This window comes from Denticeps clupeoides, chromosome 12 (assembly GCF_900700375.1).
Source record: "Denticeps clupeoides chromosome 12, fDenClu1.1, whole genome shotgun sequence".
Taxonomy (NCBI): domain Eukaryota; kingdom Metazoa; phylum Chordata; class Actinopteri; order Clupeiformes; family Denticipitidae; genus Denticeps; species Denticeps clupeoides.
In genome coordinates this window covers 16,284,614-16,305,377 of record NC_041718.1, presented here as the reverse complement: position 1 = coordinate 16,305,377, position 20,764 = coordinate 16,284,614, and the positions used below count along the sequence as shown (strand labels likewise).

Sequence of the window (20,764 nt, the reverse complement as noted above, 5' to 3'; positions counted from 1 at the left end):
TTTGACCTCTTCGTGTTCGAAATGATCAAAATCATAATTAAAGCATTTTATATATATATATATATATCGTATTAAATAGACTTAACTGCAAGTGAATGCACATCTATTCTAACTGTTTACCTTTCTGCCATATCCACAATACTTACAAATAGTATTTGTGTAATTAACGTATAATTTAATGCTATGCTTCATTTTGTCACACCTGCTGAAATGTACAGTATGTGTTGTTTTCCGTATAATAAGAAAATTAATTGAATAAAGGATCATAGCACAATTTCTCATCTCGTCCTTGACCTAACTCGGTGTGTAATCCTTATGAATTCCTTCAGGATTAATAAAGTTTCATTCAGAACTTTCACGGTTTTGTACCCACGAGTTACTGGAAGTATTGGCTCGTCAAACCTACTGCATGAATCACCCCAAACCCCCTTTTACCGGGAACAGCCCTGATCTGTGGTGAGCGGTAGAGGGTTGGAAAGACACTGGTTTGCAACGAGAACCACCCTGTGGCTTTCAGAGAACCCTGTGATCTTTGAATGCGTCTCTGCTTTTGAGCCGAGCGCCTCACAGAAGATGTGATGCAGCGTTTAAAAAAAATAAAGGTAAAAACCTTTCAGGTTTCCTATGTACATTAAAAACCTGGAAAAGTCATGGAAATTATTTTCTAAAAATGTGTAAGAACTCCTTGCCCCCTATGGATTGTGTTGTGTGTCGTCTGCTTTCTTTCTTTAGCTGCTCTCTTCTTTGGGAAGAAAAAAAAAAAAAACCTTCAATAGAAATTTTATATATGCATCCTGGTGTGTGTCACCAAAAAGCACCTTAACAAATACCAACTCAGCTAAAAGAAGGAAGAAATGAAGCTGGACAGGGTAGAAGAGTCACCATGGGCCAGAAGCTGCTATTAAGCACACGTTTATTTGGGGACAAATGTTCTGTTATTATCCAGATCACAGGGCATGTCATGAAGATCAGACCGCTTGATCACACCCCCTCACCCCAGCCTGCGCATATAAATCCTGGAGGTTAGGCTTGGCCGACATACCGAGCGAGAGAGACTGAGGGAGAAGGAACCGTTCTGCTCCCGCAGCACAGATCAGGCTGGGAGAAACGTGCGTGCTCAGACTAGAACGTTCCAAAGGGCCTGCTGTGTTTGAATGCAACTGTAAGTATTTGTGGAGTTTATTGTGCAAGACTGATGTTGGGCAAAGCTGCATAAAGTTGAACATTTTGTTCTGGTGCGGTAAGCTGTGGCACTGGAGAGTTTGTTCTACTTTAGAATGGGTCGGCAGGTGGTGAGTTCGCATCATTTTACCAATAAATTCCACGTTGTTGTTACTTTATTACTAAATTACTTACTTGGCAAAGATGTGCAGATGTGAATGATGTACTTTATTACGTGGTCGATGGCGTTGCTGTTATTAATACTTATATTGGTCACCAAAGCCACAGAATTGTATGAAAAATATGTAATATTTTACAATGAACAAAGATTGGGACAACACATACTAACGATTTTGTACAAAATTGTTTTGTCCCATATCTCCAGAGATAAAAACTATAAAGATCTACTTTTAATTGAGATCATATATCAGGAACCTGTGTGTATAACAGAGATCCTATTCTCAGCTGATGCTACTGAAATTGTCATTGAATTCGTGGATGTGCTTGTTTCTGTAGCAAATTTGCTCTTTTCTATGTATCGTTTTATGAAAAAATTATATATATATATATAATGTTGACATCATGCAATCTTTGTGGCTACATTTGCTATTGATCTAGCTAAACGCAGGATCGCCCTCACCACAAATGGAGCTTGTCTCTTTTTACAGTGTGAAGAAAGCAAGCTATGCTCATAATTCTGAGCTGACAGAGCCACAGCGCCTGCTGTTTTCTGTTGTCGCTGTCAAATGACTGTTTCCTGCGCATTTTCATTACCTGACTAGTAGTCTGTCATCTCTCTAACGTCCCTATCATCTCTACCACAACACAGCCTATTAGAAAATACCACCAAAAACAAATGGTAAGATCTGCATGAAATTCCACTGAGCTGCTGTTCTTTCGTAGGAGGGACAAGTGAGCGTCAGACCTTCTTATGGCTGCCTCTGAATCCCGTCCATAAAATGCTAAATTTCCTGGAGAGGTTTTAATAGGGCAATGACCCAGTAAGGGGAGCAGTTGTGTGCTGCTGAACTCTAGTAACCTCTTGCCTCAAATCACAGGCCCTTGGTCATTGAGATTCATGGAAACGTTCAAGACCTGAACAGACGTACACAATGGTGTGGAAGTCGTAGATCTAAAGTGGAGACAGGCACTTTGTTTATTTTGTTCTAGGTTTTCCCTTTTTATTTCAGTATGAAATATTTTTATTTCAAACAGAGAGCATCATCTACCATTACCTATAACAGTGCATATAACAGTGAAAACATAACAGTGGAAAAAAAAAATTGTGAATACAAAGAGCTTAAAATCCACTGAACGCTCAGAACAGACTGTCATTGTGGACGGAATCATTATTACTATCATCATGCATTATCTGAAGGAAGCACTCGCCTACCTGGAATCCAAACCCAAGTTCTCTGAATGAAGCTATTGTACAACATGTCCATTTATTTAAGAAAAAGAGTGGTCATCTGTGGGTTTCTGGGACTGGGACTGCTTGGTCACTCACCTACTGTGACCGCAGTTGATATGTGGGTTGTTTAAATAAGGACAGCTGCCCAAGATCAACTGGTCCCCGACCCCCCGAGATAATAGCCTTCTTTTCTGAGAAGCTCTTGAATCTTTTATGTCATAATTAGTTTTAAAATCCATATGCACAAAAGAATAGTTACAAAGCTTTCTTGTTTACTTTTTTCCCTTTTATGATTTTTTTTTTTTTTAATCTGATGCGCTTGGGGTGTTCCAGAGAACTTTACGGGCCATTGCTCTTATTCTCATCCTTATTCTTCACCTTCTCTGCAATGGGGTTTTATAGCGATGTAGCAGTCAGTGCTGCCCCTGCTGTTAGAGCAGACAAAGAGCTCAACACACACTCTCCTGCACTGACACACACACACAATATCAGCAACACGGACTACCAGCGTCGGGCGGCTCATTTCAGACACCCACCTAAAAGGCAAGAGCTACACTTTCTGTCACGTTCTGTCTGTGCTGCGTCACGTCATGGCTTGGGGAGTAGGGGCTGTTTTGGTGCAGGGAATGTGGCAGTGCTGAGAACTGAGTGTGTTTTATGTAGAAGAGCCAGTGATGCAGGAGAAGCCGTAGCTACGACTATCAATGTTCTGCAGTGTGCTGCTTGATCAGTCTTGCTGTAAACAGTCGAATCAGCATTGAGGGTGCACGGATGCCTCTTTGGGGTTTTGCAAATGCTGTGTTTTTATAGACCATGCAGAGTCTTCTATTTTCCCATTAAATATGGCTGGTAGCGGGTTTCTAAAGTAATTGTACATCCATTTGAAATGCTGTTTTCACAGTGTCTAATTCTCATACATTGTGCCAACACTTTAACACGTTGAGAAATCTCATCTGCATGAATAATCCGCATTACTTATGGTCTATTCACAAGACTAATATTGGGTGAGATATAATGCATGCAAGAATAACTGAATTAAATAAACAGTAAATTACATTTAATTACATTTTGTAGTTACACATGCATAATGTGTGACCTTGTATGACTGCATTGGACTACGTTTGAGACTGCAACGCAATTATTAATGACTGACCTTTAACTATGTCTTTCTGCCTTTATTAAATGTAGGCTGAAACACGATGATGGCCTTCACGGTACCAGCTCTCATCATTTTGCCGATCCTTGCCATGGCGAACAGCACACATCCGGGTTGCAAAATTCGAATCACAGCAAGAGGCCTTCAGATGTGTAAGAATAAGCAGTGAATCCAAGAACAAACATTTTCATTTACATTATTTAGCAGACGCCCCTATCCAGGGCAACTTAAAATCAGTAGTTACAGGGACAGTCCCTCCGGAGACACTTAGGGTTAAGTATCTTGCTCAAGGACACAATGGTAGTAATTAGGCTTTGAACATGTGATCTTTGTGGTCTTCTGGTTCATAGGTGAGTGTGTTACTCACTAGGCTACTACCATCCTATACGTGAAGTAGTATGCACTATAAAGCAAATTTACCACAGGCCACAACTGAGGTATAACCAATTAAACTCAATACAGACTTAAAAAAGTACTATGACTGTCATCATGCTTATTGAGTTGTTTTGGGCATTTTGAGTATAGCCCTGCTTTATTTGTTAATATGTTTTAAAACTGTGTTTTCCAGTAAAATATGAGACCCAGAAATTTGTAGAAGAGGAGCTGAGCAACATGACCATGCCTGAGATGCATGGGAAGGATGGCAACTTCCAGTATTCCATCAAAGAGTGAGACAATATTGACTCATTTGCAACATTTCTAAATGCATTCAGTATACGATGTGGTTTCTAAACAGTAAAACAAGTCTTCCAAGCCAAGATCAATTCATGAAAAATCACAAAAATCGTATTCTATCTGAGCCAGAATGAAGATCACAGAGTTGAATCTGAACAATGCAGACCTGCGCTTCCAGCCTGACTTGGGCCTTCTCTTTGCGGCGGAAAACTCCTCCATCTCACTCAGTTTCCAAAGGCGCATCCTCTACTGGTTCCTGTAAGGACATTTTTATCAGTGCTGTAAAAAAACATTGGCAATTTTATCCCATATTAATTGCCAGCCCTGCTCCAGAAGCCCTTCCTGTTTTTAAACTGTGATTACTGATCATTTCCCTCACATCTTCTTCATTAAAATCATATAACTGTACATTAAATCTGGACATTGGATAGAAGAATCTTTCTCATCAAAATTACTCAGGCTTTTTTTACTCTCTTTTTCAGCTTTGATGAGGGCATAATTAACGCATCTGCTGAGGGTGTTAACTTCCACACAGTCCTGCATCTGACCAAGGGCGAGACGGGGCGCCTGAGAATCTCCAACATTACCTGTAGTGCTGCCATCACCAAACTGAAGGCTAAATTCTCTGGGACGCTTGGGTAAATGACATCATACAGCAAATAACTGAATTATTCAGATACTGGAACAGAACCACTTCAATCCATTAATTCATTATTTCAAACATTTCAATGGTTATAATAAAAATAATTCCTTTTACAGGAAGGTGTATGACTTCATAGGAACCTTTCTGACGACTGGAATGCGCTTCGTTTTAAACAAGCAGGTACGGCTTTATCGTTTCACGTTTAGTAAAGATCATCACCACACTTACATCACCATACAACTACTGGTTCTGGCAGGTCAGGCAGTTTAACACTAAAATGCAAACGTGATACATTACAAGTCTCTTGCTCATCTGTTGCCTTAATTCTGACAATTTCCTCAGATTTGTCCCATCTTAAATCATGCTGGACTAGTTCTGATTAACTCTTTGATGGACACAATACCAGGTAGAAGATCCTACTAAACACTCAGCACACGGCTGTACAACGAAGCAGGAGTGAGTGTTTGTGCTATCACAATCATTTTCTTTGCTTTCGTCCGAAGTACGGGCAAATGTGGACAACTACATTGGCATCGATTATTCCCTATTGACTGACCCTGTGGTGACGGAGAAGAGTCTGGACATGGATTTCCGGGTGAGTTTCACCTTCACATCCTGCTGTGCTGATGTCAAATGTCCCATTGTTCACGTACCACAAGCTCTATCTGAATTTCACAGGGTATGTTCTACGAGCTGGAAAATGAAAACGAGACCCTTGTGAACAACGCGGTGGCACCAATAATTAAAGAAAACGATCGGATGATTTACCTGGGCCTGTCGGAGTACTTCTTTGACAGTGGGCTCTATTCCTACTACAAAGCTGGGATTTTCAAAATGAACATTGCAAATGAGCGGGTACAATAAATGAGCGAGTCTTTTATTAATATTTCTACATATTCACATGATTTCTTACAGTTGGTAATGGATTTTCTGGTTGCTTTCTGATCTTTTAAGATGCCAAAAGATCTTGAGTTACTTTTGAGGACAACTTACATTGGCACGATTATGATGTTGGTAAGCATCTGTAAAGAATATTTTAATAGTTTTAATTTGAAGCTGTTTTGAGAGATTTAAGTGGTTTCAGTCAGTAAAGCCATGTCATTTAATGTCAGAACCCAGCCCTGATGGATGCACCTATATCACTGGAGATGGAGGTTACCTCACCTCCCCGTTCTGCCATTAAGACATCTGGGGCCAGCGTGGTGGTTGATGCAGTCGTCACGGTGATGGTGCTCCCACCAGGAAAACCTCCTGTGCAGCTTAGCAGCATGACATTGGTAGGTGGTAATGGTGCATAAGCTATCATGTGAATAGAAACCCATGAGATCCAAACACACGTAGTGTGAAGAAGTCGCTTGGCTGAAGCATGCTCGCTTTCCCTTATATTGAAAAAAGCATTCTTATTCATTCTTTGACATAAAGGACACAGAAAAACAAGACAGTTGCACAATCATGAATGCTTACACAAACTATGGAAATGTGTAATTGTGGATAATAGGAGAAACTGGAATTGCATCCTTATTATTTTCCTTCTTCTTTGTAGGAGGCAAAATTTAATGCCAAAGTGTCAATGAAAGGAAAGAAACTTGCATTTCACGTGGACCTAAGAAGGTGACATATTCCATCCTTCCTTACACACACCCATGCTTATAAACTGAGACAAAACTGAATCCCGAAGCTTGATTCCCCTTTCCAGATTTAAAATCTACTCTAACCAGTCCGCTCTGGAATCGCTGGCGGTAAGACTTTACTCTCACAGTGCGCTTGTCTGTTCTCACAATATAACGGATTCAACGGCTACTTAGAATTGGGTTTTTGTCTGTCTAGCTCATTCCTCTACAAGGGCCGTTGAAAACCATGCTACAGATATCAGTGGTCCCCCTTCTGAACAGTGAGAAAAAATATCCTATTTCCCATGCACAATGTATAGTTGAAAATGATGATCATAAATAGTGGTAAACTGTTGTTATTGTCCATTAGGTCGCACTAAAAGAGGGGTTCAGATCCCTCTAGCGGATGGGATGGACTTTATTGAAGAAGTGGTCGAGTATCACAATGTAAGTTACTTTTAATGTCTGATAAATTCTTGTTTCCATGATTTTGAGTTTCTAATGTTACAAACTATTTGGTCTCTTAGGGATTCATCATAATAGGAGCCAACCTGCACTTCCAGAAGGGCCTAAGAGACATAATTGAGGGGAAATCCTCTGATGAAAGTGAAAACACTGTTTAACGTCCATCCATTTGTGAACCCAAGTATTTGGTCATGTTTTCAGCGTGTAAAACAGCAGCAGCAAACACTGTATTATGCCTTCGTCACTTCCTGTGCATATAGGCTTCTCTCCACTAGGGTCAGCACACAAACATCTTACACAGTTGTTATTCCTAGGAGTTTGTGGCAGTTTGGTTTAATGTAAATGTCATACGAGGACAATCTTGCACTCCTTTAAAGCCATACCCTGCATAGATTTTATGTATGAAACCAATAACATGAAGGTAAAGGAAATTATTTATTCATGGTTTGCGTGCGCCGATTTGGTTTTGCGGCAAGATAGTTTGAGCATCTGTAACTTACTTAGGTCTTGGACCGAAAAGGCAATAAAATACCTTTTAGAGCCTACGTGTGGTTGTCACTGGTACATATATATATCTCGCTTCTACACTATTAAGAACACCTTTCATTAACACATTCTGGATTCGGAAATGGCATAATACTATAAAAAAAATGCAGTCAAAAAAGTTTATTATAAAAATTTCAACTGAAAAGTGACAAATGCCTTTTGACAAACCTACCCAAAATCACTCTTCTGTACAAAACTATGTAAACCCAAATTTCTTGTGAATCTCTAGTGTCTGATAATCTAAATTACCAAGCTCAGCAACAGAGAATCCCTTTCAGACACATTCAAGTAGTGAAGCATTAAATGCTTTAATTAAAAGCTCAGTCAACTTTAGTGAAACATGAGTTTAGCAACCTGACAATTATATGACCGCATTATGGAAGCGCTTTTGACTTCAGAAATTAAAAATAGATTAAATCAGTGCACTTTCAGACTGAGCAAGTGGGAAAGCACACAGGTCACAAAGTAGGAGCTGATCTCAGTAAGGCTGTTTGGTCAGGAACCTGGAGAACATGGCGTAAGCAGCAATGGGTTTGTCAGTTGGTACCATATGACCGGAACCCTGCAAAGAGAGGACAGAAAAGAAGAAAAAAAAAAAAAAAAAAAATAATAATAATAATAATAATAAAGAAATATGGAGCCAAAAAGCATAAGCTAAAATCTAGCAAGTACCTTCATATTTTCTTGAAGTGAAAGTCTTCAGCTCTAGTTACACTGAACTATTGTAACAAATACAAGACATCCACTCAAAGTAATTGAGCGCTCACTTAAAGTAAACTAATCCTGATAACACTATGAAATAAGAGCTCAGAAAGGAACATCAATTACCTTGACTGTGAGGAATGCTAGGTTGTCGAACTCCTTAACAAAGCCGCCAACCTGCTGGCTGTCGCCATTGTTGTAAATCCACGGCCTCCTTTTAATTTGTGCCTGCAAGTCGCAATTATGCACATGAAACATGCAATCGAGAGCATGAGGAACATGGCTGTAGTGTGGACTGGGCGGCAGATGCATGGTAATGAGTGTTTTTTGACTTACCTGTTGTTGGAGTGATTCAACGAACCACTCATCGCCCAGGAAATTGCAGGCCATGTCAACATCACCATTGTACACCAACACACGGTATTTCTGCAAATTATATTGTGTGCAAATATGAGCAAACATGTTGCTAAGAACTGTGACACATGCTTTAGGTTAAAGTGATATGTGCTTACCAAAGCCCCCAGAAGCTTCAGATACTGTTTCTTCACATCCATGTACAGGCGACCATAGTTCAAATTCACCTCTGAACTGCAAAAAAAAAATAAAATAAAACAGCGATGCACTTGCTAAAATGTGAACCTATTCCAGGCAGGCTCTACACAAACCTGCATATCTGCCAGTCAAGAGCAGAGGGGGATATATGGAGTGCAGACTTCACATAAGGATTATTCAGGTAGAGGGAAGATGCTGTGGAGTTTGTGCAGGGAGGATCAAGCTTCACCTTCTGATGCTTGAGCAGAGACAGTACACCATTCTACAAGGAACACAGGAGCACATGGTCAATGCTGGGAATAAAAGGTTAAGAGTGAAATGGAATGTTGAGTGTTCTGACAAGTAACAGAGGGGGAATTTCAGGATTATAAAATATAAAAAAACCTACATTTCTCCAAAGCGCAGACCACTTGTGATTAATGAAGTTGTTTCCCAGATCACGGATCACAAACTGCCCTTCAATGCTGAATTATGAAATTCCCACACAAAATATTGTTCATACACTTCACATGCTAGAGCAAATTTTTCCAAATTTTTCCTGTTTAAAAACAAGTAATAGGAAAAATAAAGTTGTGCTTACCTTGCTTTTGCAGATATTCCTCCAACGCAGGGAGCATACAGATTGTACATGTTGAGTCCAGATTCATAAACTATATATTGCACTTGTGATACCTAAATATATAAACATTTTTAATTAAATAAAAGTTTTGAATAATATGAAAAACACCAAGGTCAATGGTGAATCAAAAAGACTTACACTTGCAGAGCAGTTGGAGCTCACGCTATTATGAAAGTCGCATTTCCCATCTTCGCAGCAATACATCTGCAGGTCGGTCCACAGTCTAACACAGGAGACAGTGCTGAGGATAAATCTCCCACAAGCAATGCCAGAACCTTGTCGGGGCTATTTTGAGGGCATTGGCGTGAAATACCTTGATCCTATGAGGCCGTGGTAGTATGCAAAATAGACAATGGAGTTGTCGTTCAGCTCATAACTGGCCAAACCGTTTCCAACAGCGATACCCTGGACAGGATTTCTCAAGTTAGGTCACGCTCACTTAGCCAGTCGATTAAACAGTGAGCAAAATACTGAATTTGGCTGCAATCTTTTATTTATTTTTTTAAATTCAGGAAACAGGTAAACCTGTAGGTTAATGCTGTCATCTTCCATGACTCTCTCGGCCAGTGTAGGGATGTAAATTCCTGCATAACTTTCCCCAGTCAGAAAGAACTCGTTCTTGCTGTACTCTGGGAACAGACGGAAAAACTCCTTCAGGGCGAGATAGTTGTTCATGGACACCTGGGGATGGTGAGAGAGAGTTACAGAATTAATCTTTAAGACATGCCACCGTGAAAATAAAAATACAGACTATGCTCCATAAATATTCTGCTCACCTCTGAGTCATTGGTTCTATAGTTCTTATCATCAGAATAGGAAAATCCGACACCCGCTGGTGACTCCAGGTATAGCATGTTAGCAATCTAACAAACAGAAAGGAATAAAAATAATAAAAATGTTCACAACTAATCTACTAATCTACAGTAGGCATTAGATTTAACAAGGAGTGAAAGGGGTCGTACTTGGTTCCATGAATATGGGTTGTATTGTAGTGTTACTCCATCGTCCTGAATCTGGGGGGAGAGAAAGACAGCTTCTAAATCCTCTTCTAGCAGTAATCGGGAGGGGGTCTTAAAAAGGTTTTGGAACCACACAAGATTAGTCTAAATGGGGAAACCAATTTATTCTGGTCTAAAACAGTCACCCATGCAAGAATTTCAGTTCTTATTTAACCAGGCAGAGATCATAATCAGAATTGTGTTTATTGGCCAGGTATGTGCAAGATTTCCTTGAAATCTGCAAACTTTCTCAACCCCAAATGAAGGACACTTTCTTGCAGGTGCACGCGTGGAGCAGCTGATGAGTTTTGCCCTGCTTGCAGTGGTCTATTACAGGCCAACGAGGCTATGATTGGAATACTGGAGCTGCCCCAGAAGGGACAAATCAAATCCCACATCAAAATCAAAGCCTTGAGGTGTTAAATCCTTTGCCTTTTAAAAAGACCAGTTTGCAGTCCTTGTGGAACTGAAAGTCATTGTGATACACAGAACACTATGCACACAGTGAAACGAGTCCTCTGCTTTTAACCAATCACCCTTAGTGAGCAGTGGGCAGTGCGTTAAGACGCCGCTTTTGCTCAGTGGCACCTTGGCGGATCGGGATTTGAACCGGCAACCTTCTGATTACTGGGCTGCTTCCCACTACTGCACACAGCATGTTATCCTTAACGTGTAGGTTTACTGGAAATGCTACAAGTTCACTGCTCACCAAGAAAGGCCCGTGCTCTGTGAGGAGACCATCCAGAGAGCTGCAACCCGGACCCCCATTCAGCCACAGGACCACCGGACTGCTGGCCGGGTCTTTCTGCGACTCTGTAAACCTTATTTTAAAATAAAGAAATAAATAAATTTCAGATACACTTTCAGACAAGCAAAGTAATGACATTTACAGCATTTATCAGACGCCCTTATCCAGATCAAATCAGTAGTTACAGGGACAGTCCCCCCAGGAACAATTTAGGGTTAAGAGTCTTGCTCAGGGACACAATGGTAGTAAGTGGGATTTGAACCCACTAAGCGAGTGTGTTACCCACTAGGCTATTATGAGCAATGAGCAAACAGATGACATTAACTTGTAGAGTTAATACGAAACCAGAAATGCGGCAGGTGACCGTCTTCCGTGTCACGAGGGAACTGAAGAAATGAAACTACCCCCCCTCGCTCACTCAATTTTCAGTCCATCTATTTCACAGAAAGGGAGATGTTAAAATGTGCAGACTACCAGTAGTGGAGGTGCTTGTTTCCAGCCACATTGAGGTAACCGGAATACTGCTTAAAGCTCGGCTGTTTCGGGAGACCCGGCAGGAATTTGATCTCGTCCGCCTCGGGAGCCCCGAACCCCCCCGGCAGAGCTCCCAGCAGAACCAACACGGCCACAAGACGCATCTGGGAGGAGGGGAGGCAAAGAAATGTGGATTCGCCATGACAGCAACATTTTAACATTATTAACACATCTGCAGACGTCCTGCGAACAGGAAGTAAACACGGGTTTACGGGCAATTATAACACCTCTGGCGAGCGGCAAATTCTGCAAAACTATTATTAAATAAGCAAAAATTAAACAAAAAATATGACGCAACCTCACCAATCCATAACAACCCAGTTCTTACCTTTCCAGTGCTTTAAAAGTCTGCCCCCCCCCCCCCCGCGGTTCATTTATGATGGAACTAACCACGTGACTGGTTACCGGACGACCCCGTGACCAGGTCACGTGACACCCCCAGACCGGTTCCGGTTTACTTATTTCTCCTCCAGAAACATGACAAATCAGTTTTAGCATTAATATATAATTAATATATAAGTTATACTATTAAACGAAAAAAGACCATTACAATAGCAGTTTTCCGAAATTTAAGTCCATCCAAAATATCCTTACTTAAATAAGAGATATTTGTTTATTTTAATCCTTTTTTTTCACACATGGATGTGATTTAATCGATGAGTGGAATTGTAGTAGCCTATTGGACAACAGATTTGTCTAAAAAACAGAAGACCACAGGTTCAAACCCCACTGCTTGTTGTGTTCAGTGTAGTGCCCATGGTCCAGGAGTACGACATTTTTGTTATGGATGTATATGGATGGGTTGACAGTAAAGATAAGATGATCCTTTATTAGTCCCACAAGTGGGAAATTTACATTGTCACGGCAGGAAGTGGACAGTACAAGATAAGAGCAGCAAAAAAACAATAGCACACTGCAGTCAACACTATGCCGACTGTATAATATATGATTCAATATGAAAGTATGCAAATAAATAGTCCTAGAATAGAAAAAATAAAACAGTGAATGTGAGTTGTAAAAATAAAAAATATGTTGGAATATAGATAAAAGATATATTTGTGAGATTTTCACATGTACAGAGTGGGTAGATACAGACATATTGCACTTAAGAGAAATGGAGATGGTGTACTGGAAGTGTGTGTTTGTGTGGTCAGCTGTTATAGAGTAAGTTGTTGTAGTAAGTAAGTAATGTGTACTTACCTACTTACTACCATTGTGTCCCTGAGCAAGATACTTAACCCTGCGTGTCTCCAGGAGGACTGTCTCTGTAAATACTGACTGTAAGTATCTCTGGAGAAGGGTGTCTGATAAACGACATAAAATTAAAACAAAATTTGAGACTCGCAAGCACAGTTTACTAAGATCTTCAACACACAATATGCATTTTCATTACAATTGCGACATTGAAAATGACATGTTTTCGTACCTGTATGTGCATCAATTAACCTCTACAACTAATACAAAATGCAGCAACACGACTGCTCTTCAACCTTCCCAAATTCTCCCACAACACCCCACGGCTACGTTCCCATCACTGGCTCCCAGTAGCTGCACGCATCAGATTCAAAATACTGATGCTGGCCTACAAAGCCAAACATGGAGTAGCACCATCCTACCTCACAGCCCTTATTACACCTCGCACTGCACCTCGTATACTCCGATCCTCCAGTACTCTCCTGGTCCCTCCATCTCTGAAGGTACGAGGAAGACACTCATCTAGACTCTTCTCTGTCTTGGCCCCTCGCTGGTGGAATGAACTTGAGGTCAGAACAGCTCACTCACTGAGCACTTTCAAACGGCAGCTCAAGATCTTCCTCTTTAGAGAATATTTCGATTAACTTGTAACCTTCTTATTGTCTGACTGATGTATAAAAACTACAACAGAGATCCATTTCAGTTTGAGTAAACTCGACTTGATATGTTAACGGTTTGATATTCCTATCCATAATTTATAGGTTTTGGGGGGTTTACATCTGAGTAACGGCGACCCCCAGCGGCGGCTCCGGGCGACGCGCGGTCCCGAGGAGGATTTCCTGACGCCTCCATCCGGGGCTTCGCCACGAGCTCGCTCTTCAACATGGCGGCGTCAGGTGAGGTTTACTGGGCTCGCCGCGGGTCGCTCCGCGGGCACGATCCGGCGGATCCCCGCCACCGCGGAGCGTCAAATCTCGCCGGTGCGGTCGGCGCGGCGCCGCGTTCGGTGCGGAGCGCGCTCGGGCTCCGGCCACCGGGACCGTTCGGCTGTATTTAAACCGCAACGCGAGGGCCGTGGAGGGGGTGGACGCCTGGGTGCGATTTACACCCTTCGGCTAGACGGCCGCCACTCGCTGTGGACTGGTCGCGGGCCGCGTGGTTGTGCTTTTTCGGCGGGGACGTGATTGTTAAGTAACTCGCTGCGTTATTCTGTTCGCACGTTGCAGACACTCCGGTCCGCCACTCGAAGGGACCGTCACGTTTTAGCCGACTCGTCGTGGCGCTAGCCCGCTTCGCGTTGTGCGCAGGCGCGGAGGTGGGAGGAGGGGTCGAACCGTGGTTTCCCACGTGGACTACCGGCTGTGACATGCCGATTTCTAGCTGTAGATGGATAAATACATGGGCCACGCGAGATGGTTTTTTTTATGGTTTTCACAGAAGCATGGGGAGGAAAAAAAAAAGATTTATAGTATTTGTAGAATATTCTAGAATATTCTAAGTGGTAGCAGAACCAGAAGACCCAGGTTCAAACCCTGCTTTCTGCCATTGTGTCCCTGAGAAAGACACGTAACTCAGAGTGTCTCCAGGGGGGACTGTCCCTGTAACTACAGATTGTACAGAGTTCTGGATAAATGCCCTAAATGTAAAATATAATGAAAAGATAATTTATGTAACTGCTCGTGAGCCTTCCGTGTGCTACGCGACACGTCGAATGACGCCTTGCAGTCACAGAGCGTGTTCACTAGACGCTCTTACTTTCTGCTTTTGTATATCTTTATCTTTTAGAAGTATTTAACCTACTGTGACAGCAGGATATAGAATGCAGTCTCAAAAAGGCCACTTTACAGTAGTATACAGTATAAAAAACGATGGGAGTTGCATATGTATATTTTCTACTAGATTTCTCTAAGCTCTGCGAAGCTTAAACAAATTCAGTGGAATCTCAGCAGCAGTCACATTTTTATATTTATATATATATATTAGGGTGTAGCTGAACAAACATTATTTTGAATAATGCTTATTTCATAGCTCGACCAGTACTGCCAGTTGTTCTGCGTTTGACTTTTATCTCCATTGACCCCCCATGTGGTCGTCTTATCATTCCTAGTAAAATTGAGCGTGGTAGGTGTGTCCTGGTGAGCAGCACAATGTGAAAGACGTTTATGTTTCCAAGGGCCTGCAGCCTTTTATAAACTTATTTCTTTGAGGTGATTTAATTTGGGTTTTTTTTTTTTTTTTTTTTTTGCTCTCAAGCATTAAACGTTTTCTTTCTGTTTATGTCCAGCTAAGAAGACTAAGAAGAAGGGGAAGACCCTCACTCTCACTGACTTCCTGGCAGAGGACAGTGGTGGCAGTGGACCCCCTTCTTATCCTTCAGTTAAGGCCACTAGCTGGGCTGATGAGACTGATGACCTTGAAGGCGATGGTGAGGAGAAAAATTGTGGTTGATCCGGTTGATGTGGGATTTCATCTGACTTCATAGAGCATACGGAGCTCTCTCTCTTTTTTTTTTTTTTTTTTTTTGGATCATACATGAATGAACCCTTCTCATTTTGTGTCCTTTGTTTTAGTTTCGACTTCTTGGCACACTGAAGAGGATGTGTACCGGGCACCGCCCATCGACCGCTCCATTTTACCCACGGCGCCACGGGCTGCTCGTGAGCCCAACATCGACCGCTCGCGTTTGCCCCGAAGCCCCCCTTACACGGCTTTCCTCGGAAACCTGCCCTATGATGTCACAGAGGAGTCCATAAAAGATTTCTTTAGAGGACTTGCGGTGAGGAGGGCGCTCTGCCGTCTTAACGTGTTTAGCAAGCTTTACTAGCTACCTCCACCTGTTTATGTTGGAAGTGTTTACAGGTTAAACAGTGAGAATTGTGCGAATTGTGTGTTGCTGCTTTTTGTTCCTAAACCAGTGATGGGAACTGACCAGTTATTGTCCTGCGGTTTTCAGATCAGTGCAGTTCGGCTTCCTCGAGAGCCTAGCAACCCAGAGAGGCTGAAAGGCTTTGGCTACGCCGAGTTTGATGATGTGGACTCGCTCCTAAGGGCACTGACCCTAAATGAGGAAGTAAGTTGGCAATGTCGCAGCAGGTTCATCAAAACTGTACACCCAGAACTTTTGGATAAGGTCAGGATTGCTGTATACGTTTAGTTTATGTCCTATAGCAGACAGTAGTGGCCCGAAATCATAACATTAAATTAAATTAATGAAGATGGACCGTCATATCTGAATGTTTTTTTCTGCAGAACCTTGGCACCAGAAGGATCCGTGTGGACATTGCAGACCAATCTAATGACAAAGGTGGGCCTACTCTATAATGGAGTGTTTTTATATTGCAGTTCAACAATTGTTTCAACAGTAGTTTTTATTATTTCCATTTTTTAAAAGAGAGGGACAGCGGGTCAATGTCGGGGAGAGACCGAGGCTTTCGGAGCTGTGATGGTGGCCCGGACAAGACTGACTCGGACTGGAGAGCTCGGCCCAGCTCGGATGCAGATGATGGGCCCAGGAGAGACGATGCGTTTGGAGAGAGTGAGTAGTGCACGATTTCTGAAATGACTGTGTAAGCCAGCCGTGTTTCCGTGGAGGCAATTTAGTCCAGTTCGCTGTTTTAACTTATTTTATTTGTTCAGGGTCTCGTGACCGCTATGAGTCTGACCGTTATCGCGATGGACCACGCCGTGATGACCGGTATGCAGTTCGTCAATATGTGCCATTTGATCAGTTTTGTTCAGTGTACGCAACTTAATTTTTGCAACATTTAAATAAAAAAAAAAAATGTAAAAATCCAGGTACGAGTCTGATCGCTATCGTGATGGGCCGCGCCGAGATGACCGCTATGACAGTGGCCGTGACCGATTCCGTGATCGCTATGATGACCGGGACCGCCGAGACTATGATCGTGGAGGTGGGTTTGGTCAACCAGTAGTGTATCGCCTCTGTCATTTGACTTTAGTATGTAATGCTGGTGTGCCTTGCTCCCCAGGCTTCGACTCCCGCGGTGGCGGAGGCCGGCGGGCTTTCGGCACCAGCTTCAAACGGGACTACGATGATCGGCGAGATGAAGGTAGAGGTGGTGGGGATCGCTTTGGCGATCGCTACGGTGACCGAGATGACCGCTATGACCGAAATGAAGAGAGAGGTAATGTATTTTCTCTACCTACATTCATTTCATGGGGCATGATCATTACATGTATTCATATAAATGGTGGATCAGATTTAATGATTATTGTTTTAAAAACCGATGCTATACCTTGCTTGCTCACAGTTGTGAACAATTCAAAGATCATGAATCCCTCCCCATGTCGATCTATCTGCAGCTCCCCTTCAGAGGCCTAAGCTGAACCTGAAGCCTCGCAGTGTTCCGAAAGAAGAGGAACAGGGATCCACTCCCTCAGTCAACCAGAACAGCAGCAACAGCAGCAGCAGTGGCGGAGGCGGAGGTGGCGGTGGCGGCGGTGGCGGCCGAGCCTCCATCTTCGGCGGGGCCAAACCAGTAGACACCGCATCCAAGGAGAGAGAAGTGGAAGAAAGACTGAAGAAGGAGCAGGAGAAGCTGCAGAGACAGTTGGAGGACGACAAGTCTAGAATTGACCGCGATAGACGGCCACGTGATAAGTGAGTGTGAGGACAGAAGGAGGTCATGGTTTAAATGATTAGGGATGTCTCTACATCATACTTTGTCATTGTCTTTAAGGGACCCTGGTTGGCGCAATGAAAATCCACCAAGTGAACACAGCCGACCAGGAAGTGATTCTTCATATCATGGAGTCACCTCAGGCCGAGGTTGAATGTTAATCCTGAAGCTAAATGATTAAAATAATACGTGGCCACCTAATGTGTCCGAAGTCTGTGTTATGAAATGTAACATTTCTCTCCTCTTGATTTGCTTTCGGACAGTTTCTCGGCGCAGAGAAAGCGAGCACTCTGTTGAAAACGAGGTCGTCGGTGGCCGGGACGAGGATACCCAAGGCTCCGGCCCGCGTCAGCCAGCCTCTCCATCCAGTCCGGATGTGCTCCCCCTGAAGGTGGTGCCGGCGCCGCCTCCGAAGGAGAACGCCTGGGCCAAACGCAGCTCGGGGGGTGGAGCCAGTGATGGAGATGGCCGGTCGCCTGTCTCCCCAGCCAGCAGTACTCCACCAAAGCCGATCAGGTCTGAACCCATGGATTCACTTACAGATCACTGAAAAAAAAAAAAAAAAAGACATTTCATTCTTTTTCATTTTATCCATTTTTATTTCCTTCTAGTCCTTCAAGTTCAGGGGATGACCGAACAGGGAAAGGTGAGATTTTAAATTATGGATGATGAAATGATCTTTCATTGCTGAACTTTTAGAAGTTCAGCAGCGAATTTAAGGTCCTTCTTCTTTTGCAGATGAGAATAAGATGGATGGGGTTGGGCGAGACAAGGCTCCTCCTAAGGGCCGTGGAGGTCCTGTATCACCAGGAGCAGGGCGTGGCGGGGGAGAGGTTGCGAACCGCGACAAGTAAGGGCTGTAGGCTATAGGCTTCATTTCACATTCAAATGAAGCCATACTCATTTCACAAAAAAAATTGACATTGCCCTTTCAGAAAGGAGATTAAAAAGGAGCGTGATCCCAGACCAGCACCTGAGCCAAAGAAATTTCAGGAGACCCCCACTCCTGTAAGTGCATCCCACCAGCCTTAAATCCTTTATTCAGGTGTCTGGTCCAGAATAGAAATGCAGATTATCACAAAAAATGCACGAATTGCTAGTTTCAGTTGGTTTTTAGATGGTTCTAGTGTAATGTGGGTTTTCATTAACAGCCATTTTAAATTGGAACCCTGTGTCTTTTGTGCAGAAGTTCAGCTCGGCTAGTAAATATGCTGCTCTGCTGATGGATGGTGAGCAGCCGGATGAGGAAGAGGGTGTGGAATAAATATCACGCCATCACACACATAGGACACAGCAGCCAATGAACGAAAGAAAGTCTTTAAATCTTAAATCTCTTCACGTGATGCTGGGGAGCTACCCCCGATCATTGTTACCTGCAGTCCCAGAATGCTTAATAGTGGGATTCAATTTCTAGAAAATGAAACCAGGCAACAACAAAAAATAAATAAAGTGTCACAAACTGGACTTTTTTTTTTTTTTTTTTTTGGTTTGTTTTTTTCTTTCTTTTTTTTTTTTAGCAATGATGGAAAGGAAAGGACACACACATCCATGAAAACTAATTGTAATAAATAAAAGAAAACATGCTCTTGCCCTGACTTCTTGTGTTTATTATTATTATTATTACTACTTTTTTGGATGCTGGAGAATTTGAAGCTGTGCTTGTATAATACAGCGTTTTCTTGCTCGGCGCGAAATAAAAAAAGTGAATCCACTCTGCTGTCGCTTTGTTCTGAACTGAAGTAATATTTCTGGCGCCAAGTTTCTCACCCTCGTATTGAAGTGAAAAAAGTGCTGCATTTATACTCCACACATTCGTATGGACAATCACTACAAATACAGTACACTTGAGGGTGTTTTAGACAGCAGATTTCGTCAGGGCGCCTATTTTGTCCCAAATGAAAAAAAGACGTTAATAAACCAATTCATGTAATGGTGCCTGTTACGCTGTTGCACAAGGCCAATTGATAATATGTTGAAATAAAATCATTGGGTGAGGAGTCTCAAGCTGGTGTAAGGAACGCAGCAAGGGGAATTACTTGTTAATCAAAGTGCGTGTGTGTGTGTGTGTGTGTGTGTGTATGCGCTCCCTGCTCATCTATTCTAGTGACTCTCAGGACCCTGGTGTTTTTGTAGCTGTGAAGTGCACTGTGAGGCTGAGTCGTCCCTGTAAAAGGCCCTTCAGGTCCCTGCTTACCCAGCTGCCCCGCATGGAATTTACAGGCCGGACTACCAGGCGCATCACTATATGTGGACAGATTAAAAAAAATAATAATAATAAAAATAACGTAGTGCTATAAAGAGCTGTTTAGTGTTGGACAAATTATTGTATGTTTTTGACCATTTTTTTTTATTAAAATTGGGGCAGTGGTGGCCTAGCGGGTAAAGAAATGGACCCGTGATCAGAAGATTGCTGGTTCGAAGCACCGTCCCCACACACTGCTCCCCGGGCGCCTGCCATGGCTGCCCACTTCTCACCAAGGGCGATGGTTAAAAGCAGGGGACACATTTCGTTGTATCACCGTGTGCTGTGCTTGCTGCGCTTCACAATGACATTCACTTCGAAATAAGGTTACTTTCTTATGAATAATATGCTGCGGTGGAGGTTGTGCAGAAACCTGCTCCATCCTGGTCGTGTTTATAAAGTGTTATAAATATGTCGCCTCTAAAACACTCTTAATTGGTAGCGCTGAAGAAGCAGTTGATGGAGCCAATCCAACTTCTGTGTGTGTGAACGCAGCCCCGAACAGATGCCGACGTTGAGAGTAAGCAGTGTGTTCTGTGTGTGTTCTCTCTGCCATGGGTGAGTGGCTGTGACTGAATATGGCTGTGGTGAGAACGGTTTGGTTTCACCCAATTTCTTTTTTTATTTAGTTTTTATTGACATTCTGTATCAATTGTTACATGTACATCCGTCTTAAGTATTAATCACAAAGTATCAACATGAATGTCTGTTTTCCAGAAATAAAGAACATAAATAAAATAAAAAAAAACTTGAATGCTTAGGGAGTGAAGTATGGTTACTCCTACGTATACAACATATTATTGTCTCAGGTTTAGCAAATCATTACATTTACATTTATGGCATTTATCAGACGCCCTTATCCAGAGTG

The 20,764-nt window shown here is 42.5% G+C and overlaps 3 protein-coding genes across 6 annotated transcripts; 2 read left to right on the top strand and 1 right to left on the bottom strand.

The window, feature by feature from the left end:
* Positions 1 to 1,019: 1,019 nt before the first annotated feature.
* Positions 1,020 to 7,666, top strand: pltp (phospholipid transfer protein). Of its 4 annotated transcripts, XM_028999272.1 has the most exons (17): positions 1,236 to 1,292; positions 1,830 to 2,020; positions 3,761 to 3,880; positions 4,297 to 4,396; positions 4,533 to 4,661; positions 4,886 to 5,041; positions 5,163 to 5,226; positions 5,389 to 5,452; positions 5,550 to 5,641; positions 5,725 to 5,901; positions 6,001 to 6,060; positions 6,159 to 6,323; positions 6,590 to 6,657; positions 6,743 to 6,785; positions 6,874 to 6,937; positions 7,027 to 7,103; positions 7,184 to 7,666. In XM_028999272.1, exons 3-17 carry the CDS (start codon positions 3,772 to 3,774, stop codon positions 7,277 to 7,279), a joined length of 1,464 nt encoding a protein of 487 aa, XP_028855105.1. In that variant the 5' UTR covers positions 1,236 to 1,292; positions 1,830 to 2,020; positions 3,761 to 3,771; the 3' UTR covers positions 7,280 to 7,666. The 4 variants fall into 4 exon arrangements, with proteins under 4 accessions (XP_028855103.1, XP_028855106.1, XP_028855105.1 ...); XM_028999270.1 differs by lacking the exons at positions 1,236 to 1,292; positions 1,830 to 2,020 and adding an exon at positions 1,020 to 1,162; XM_028999273.1 differs by lacking the exon at positions 1,830 to 2,020 and having other exon boundaries at positions 1,193 to 1,292.
* Positions 7,667 to 7,950: 284 nt separating this feature from the next.
* On the bottom strand, positions 7,951 to 12,213 carry ctsa (cathepsin A). The gene is made up of 15 exons (XM_028999274.1): positions 12,149 to 12,213; positions 11,761 to 11,924; positions 11,248 to 11,359; positions 10,503 to 10,553; positions 10,317 to 10,403; positions 10,066 to 10,221; positions 9,854 to 9,945; positions 9,679 to 9,763; positions 9,502 to 9,593; positions 9,310 to 9,385; positions 9,035 to 9,183; positions 8,882 to 8,957; positions 8,706 to 8,795; positions 8,496 to 8,597; positions 7,951 to 8,229 (listed from the first exon to the last, which is right to left on the bottom strand). The coding sequence occupies exons 2-15, from the start codon at positions 11,922 to 11,924 to the stop codon at positions 8,146 to 8,148; spliced, it is 1,416 nt and encodes a 471-aa protein (XP_028855107.1). The 5' UTR covers positions 12,149 to 12,213; the 3' UTR covers positions 7,951 to 8,145.
* Positions 12,214 to 13,849: 1,636 nt separating this feature from the next.
* Positions 13,850 to 19,113, top strand: LOC114800669 (eukaryotic translation initiation factor 4B-like). Its single transcript, XM_028998331.1, has 16 exons — positions 13,850 to 13,910; positions 15,299 to 15,439; positions 15,585 to 15,790; positions 15,968 to 16,084; positions 16,264 to 16,318; positions 16,406 to 16,549; positions 16,651 to 16,708; positions 16,810 to 16,925; positions 17,004 to 17,159; positions 17,338 to 17,635; positions 17,715 to 17,803; positions 17,918 to 18,170; positions 18,266 to 18,300; positions 18,393 to 18,504; positions 18,590 to 18,662; positions 18,841 to 19,113. The coding sequence occupies exons 1-16, from the start codon at positions 13,898 to 13,900 to the stop codon at positions 18,916 to 18,918; spliced, it is 1,944 nt and encodes a 647-aa protein (XP_028854164.1). The 5' UTR covers positions 13,850 to 13,897; the 3' UTR covers positions 18,919 to 19,113.
* The last annotated feature ends 1,651 nt before the right edge of the window (positions 19,114 to 20,764 follow it).

Coding starts and splice junctions, on each gene's coding strand:
- LOC114800669 (XM_028998331.1), top strand. Junction 16,709..16,809: donor GGACCACGCCGTGATGACCG/GTATGCAGTTCG, acceptor GTAAAAATCCAG/GTACGAGTCTGATCGCTATC. Junction 17,160..17,337: donor TGACCGAAATGAAGAGAGAG/GTAATGTATTTT, acceptor ATCTATCTGCAG/CTCCCCTTCAGAGGCCTAAG.
- pltp (XM_028999270.1), top strand. CDS start 3,772: ATGATGGCCTTCACGGTACCAGCTCTCATCATTTTGCCGATCCTTGCC. Junction 4,662..4,885: donor CGCATCCTCTACTGGTTCCT/GTAAGGACATTT, acceptor TCTCTTTTTCAG/CTTTGATGAGGGCATAATTA. Junction 7,104..7,183: donor AAGTGGTCGAGTATCACAAT/GTAAGTTACTTT, acceptor TTGGTCTCTTAG/GGATTCATCATAATAGGAGC.
- ctsa (XM_028999274.1), bottom strand. CDS start 11,924: ATGCGTCTTGTGGCCGTGTTGGTTCTGCTGGGAGCTCTGCCGGGGGGG. Junction 9,764..9,853: donor CACGGCCTCATAGGATCAAG/GTATTTCACGCC, acceptor CTCCTGTGTTAG/ACTGTGGACCGACCTGCAGA. Junction 9,184..9,309: donor GGTCTGCGCTTTGGAGAAAT/GTAGGTTTTTTT, acceptor TGTTCCTTGTAG/AATGGTGTACTGTCTCTGCT.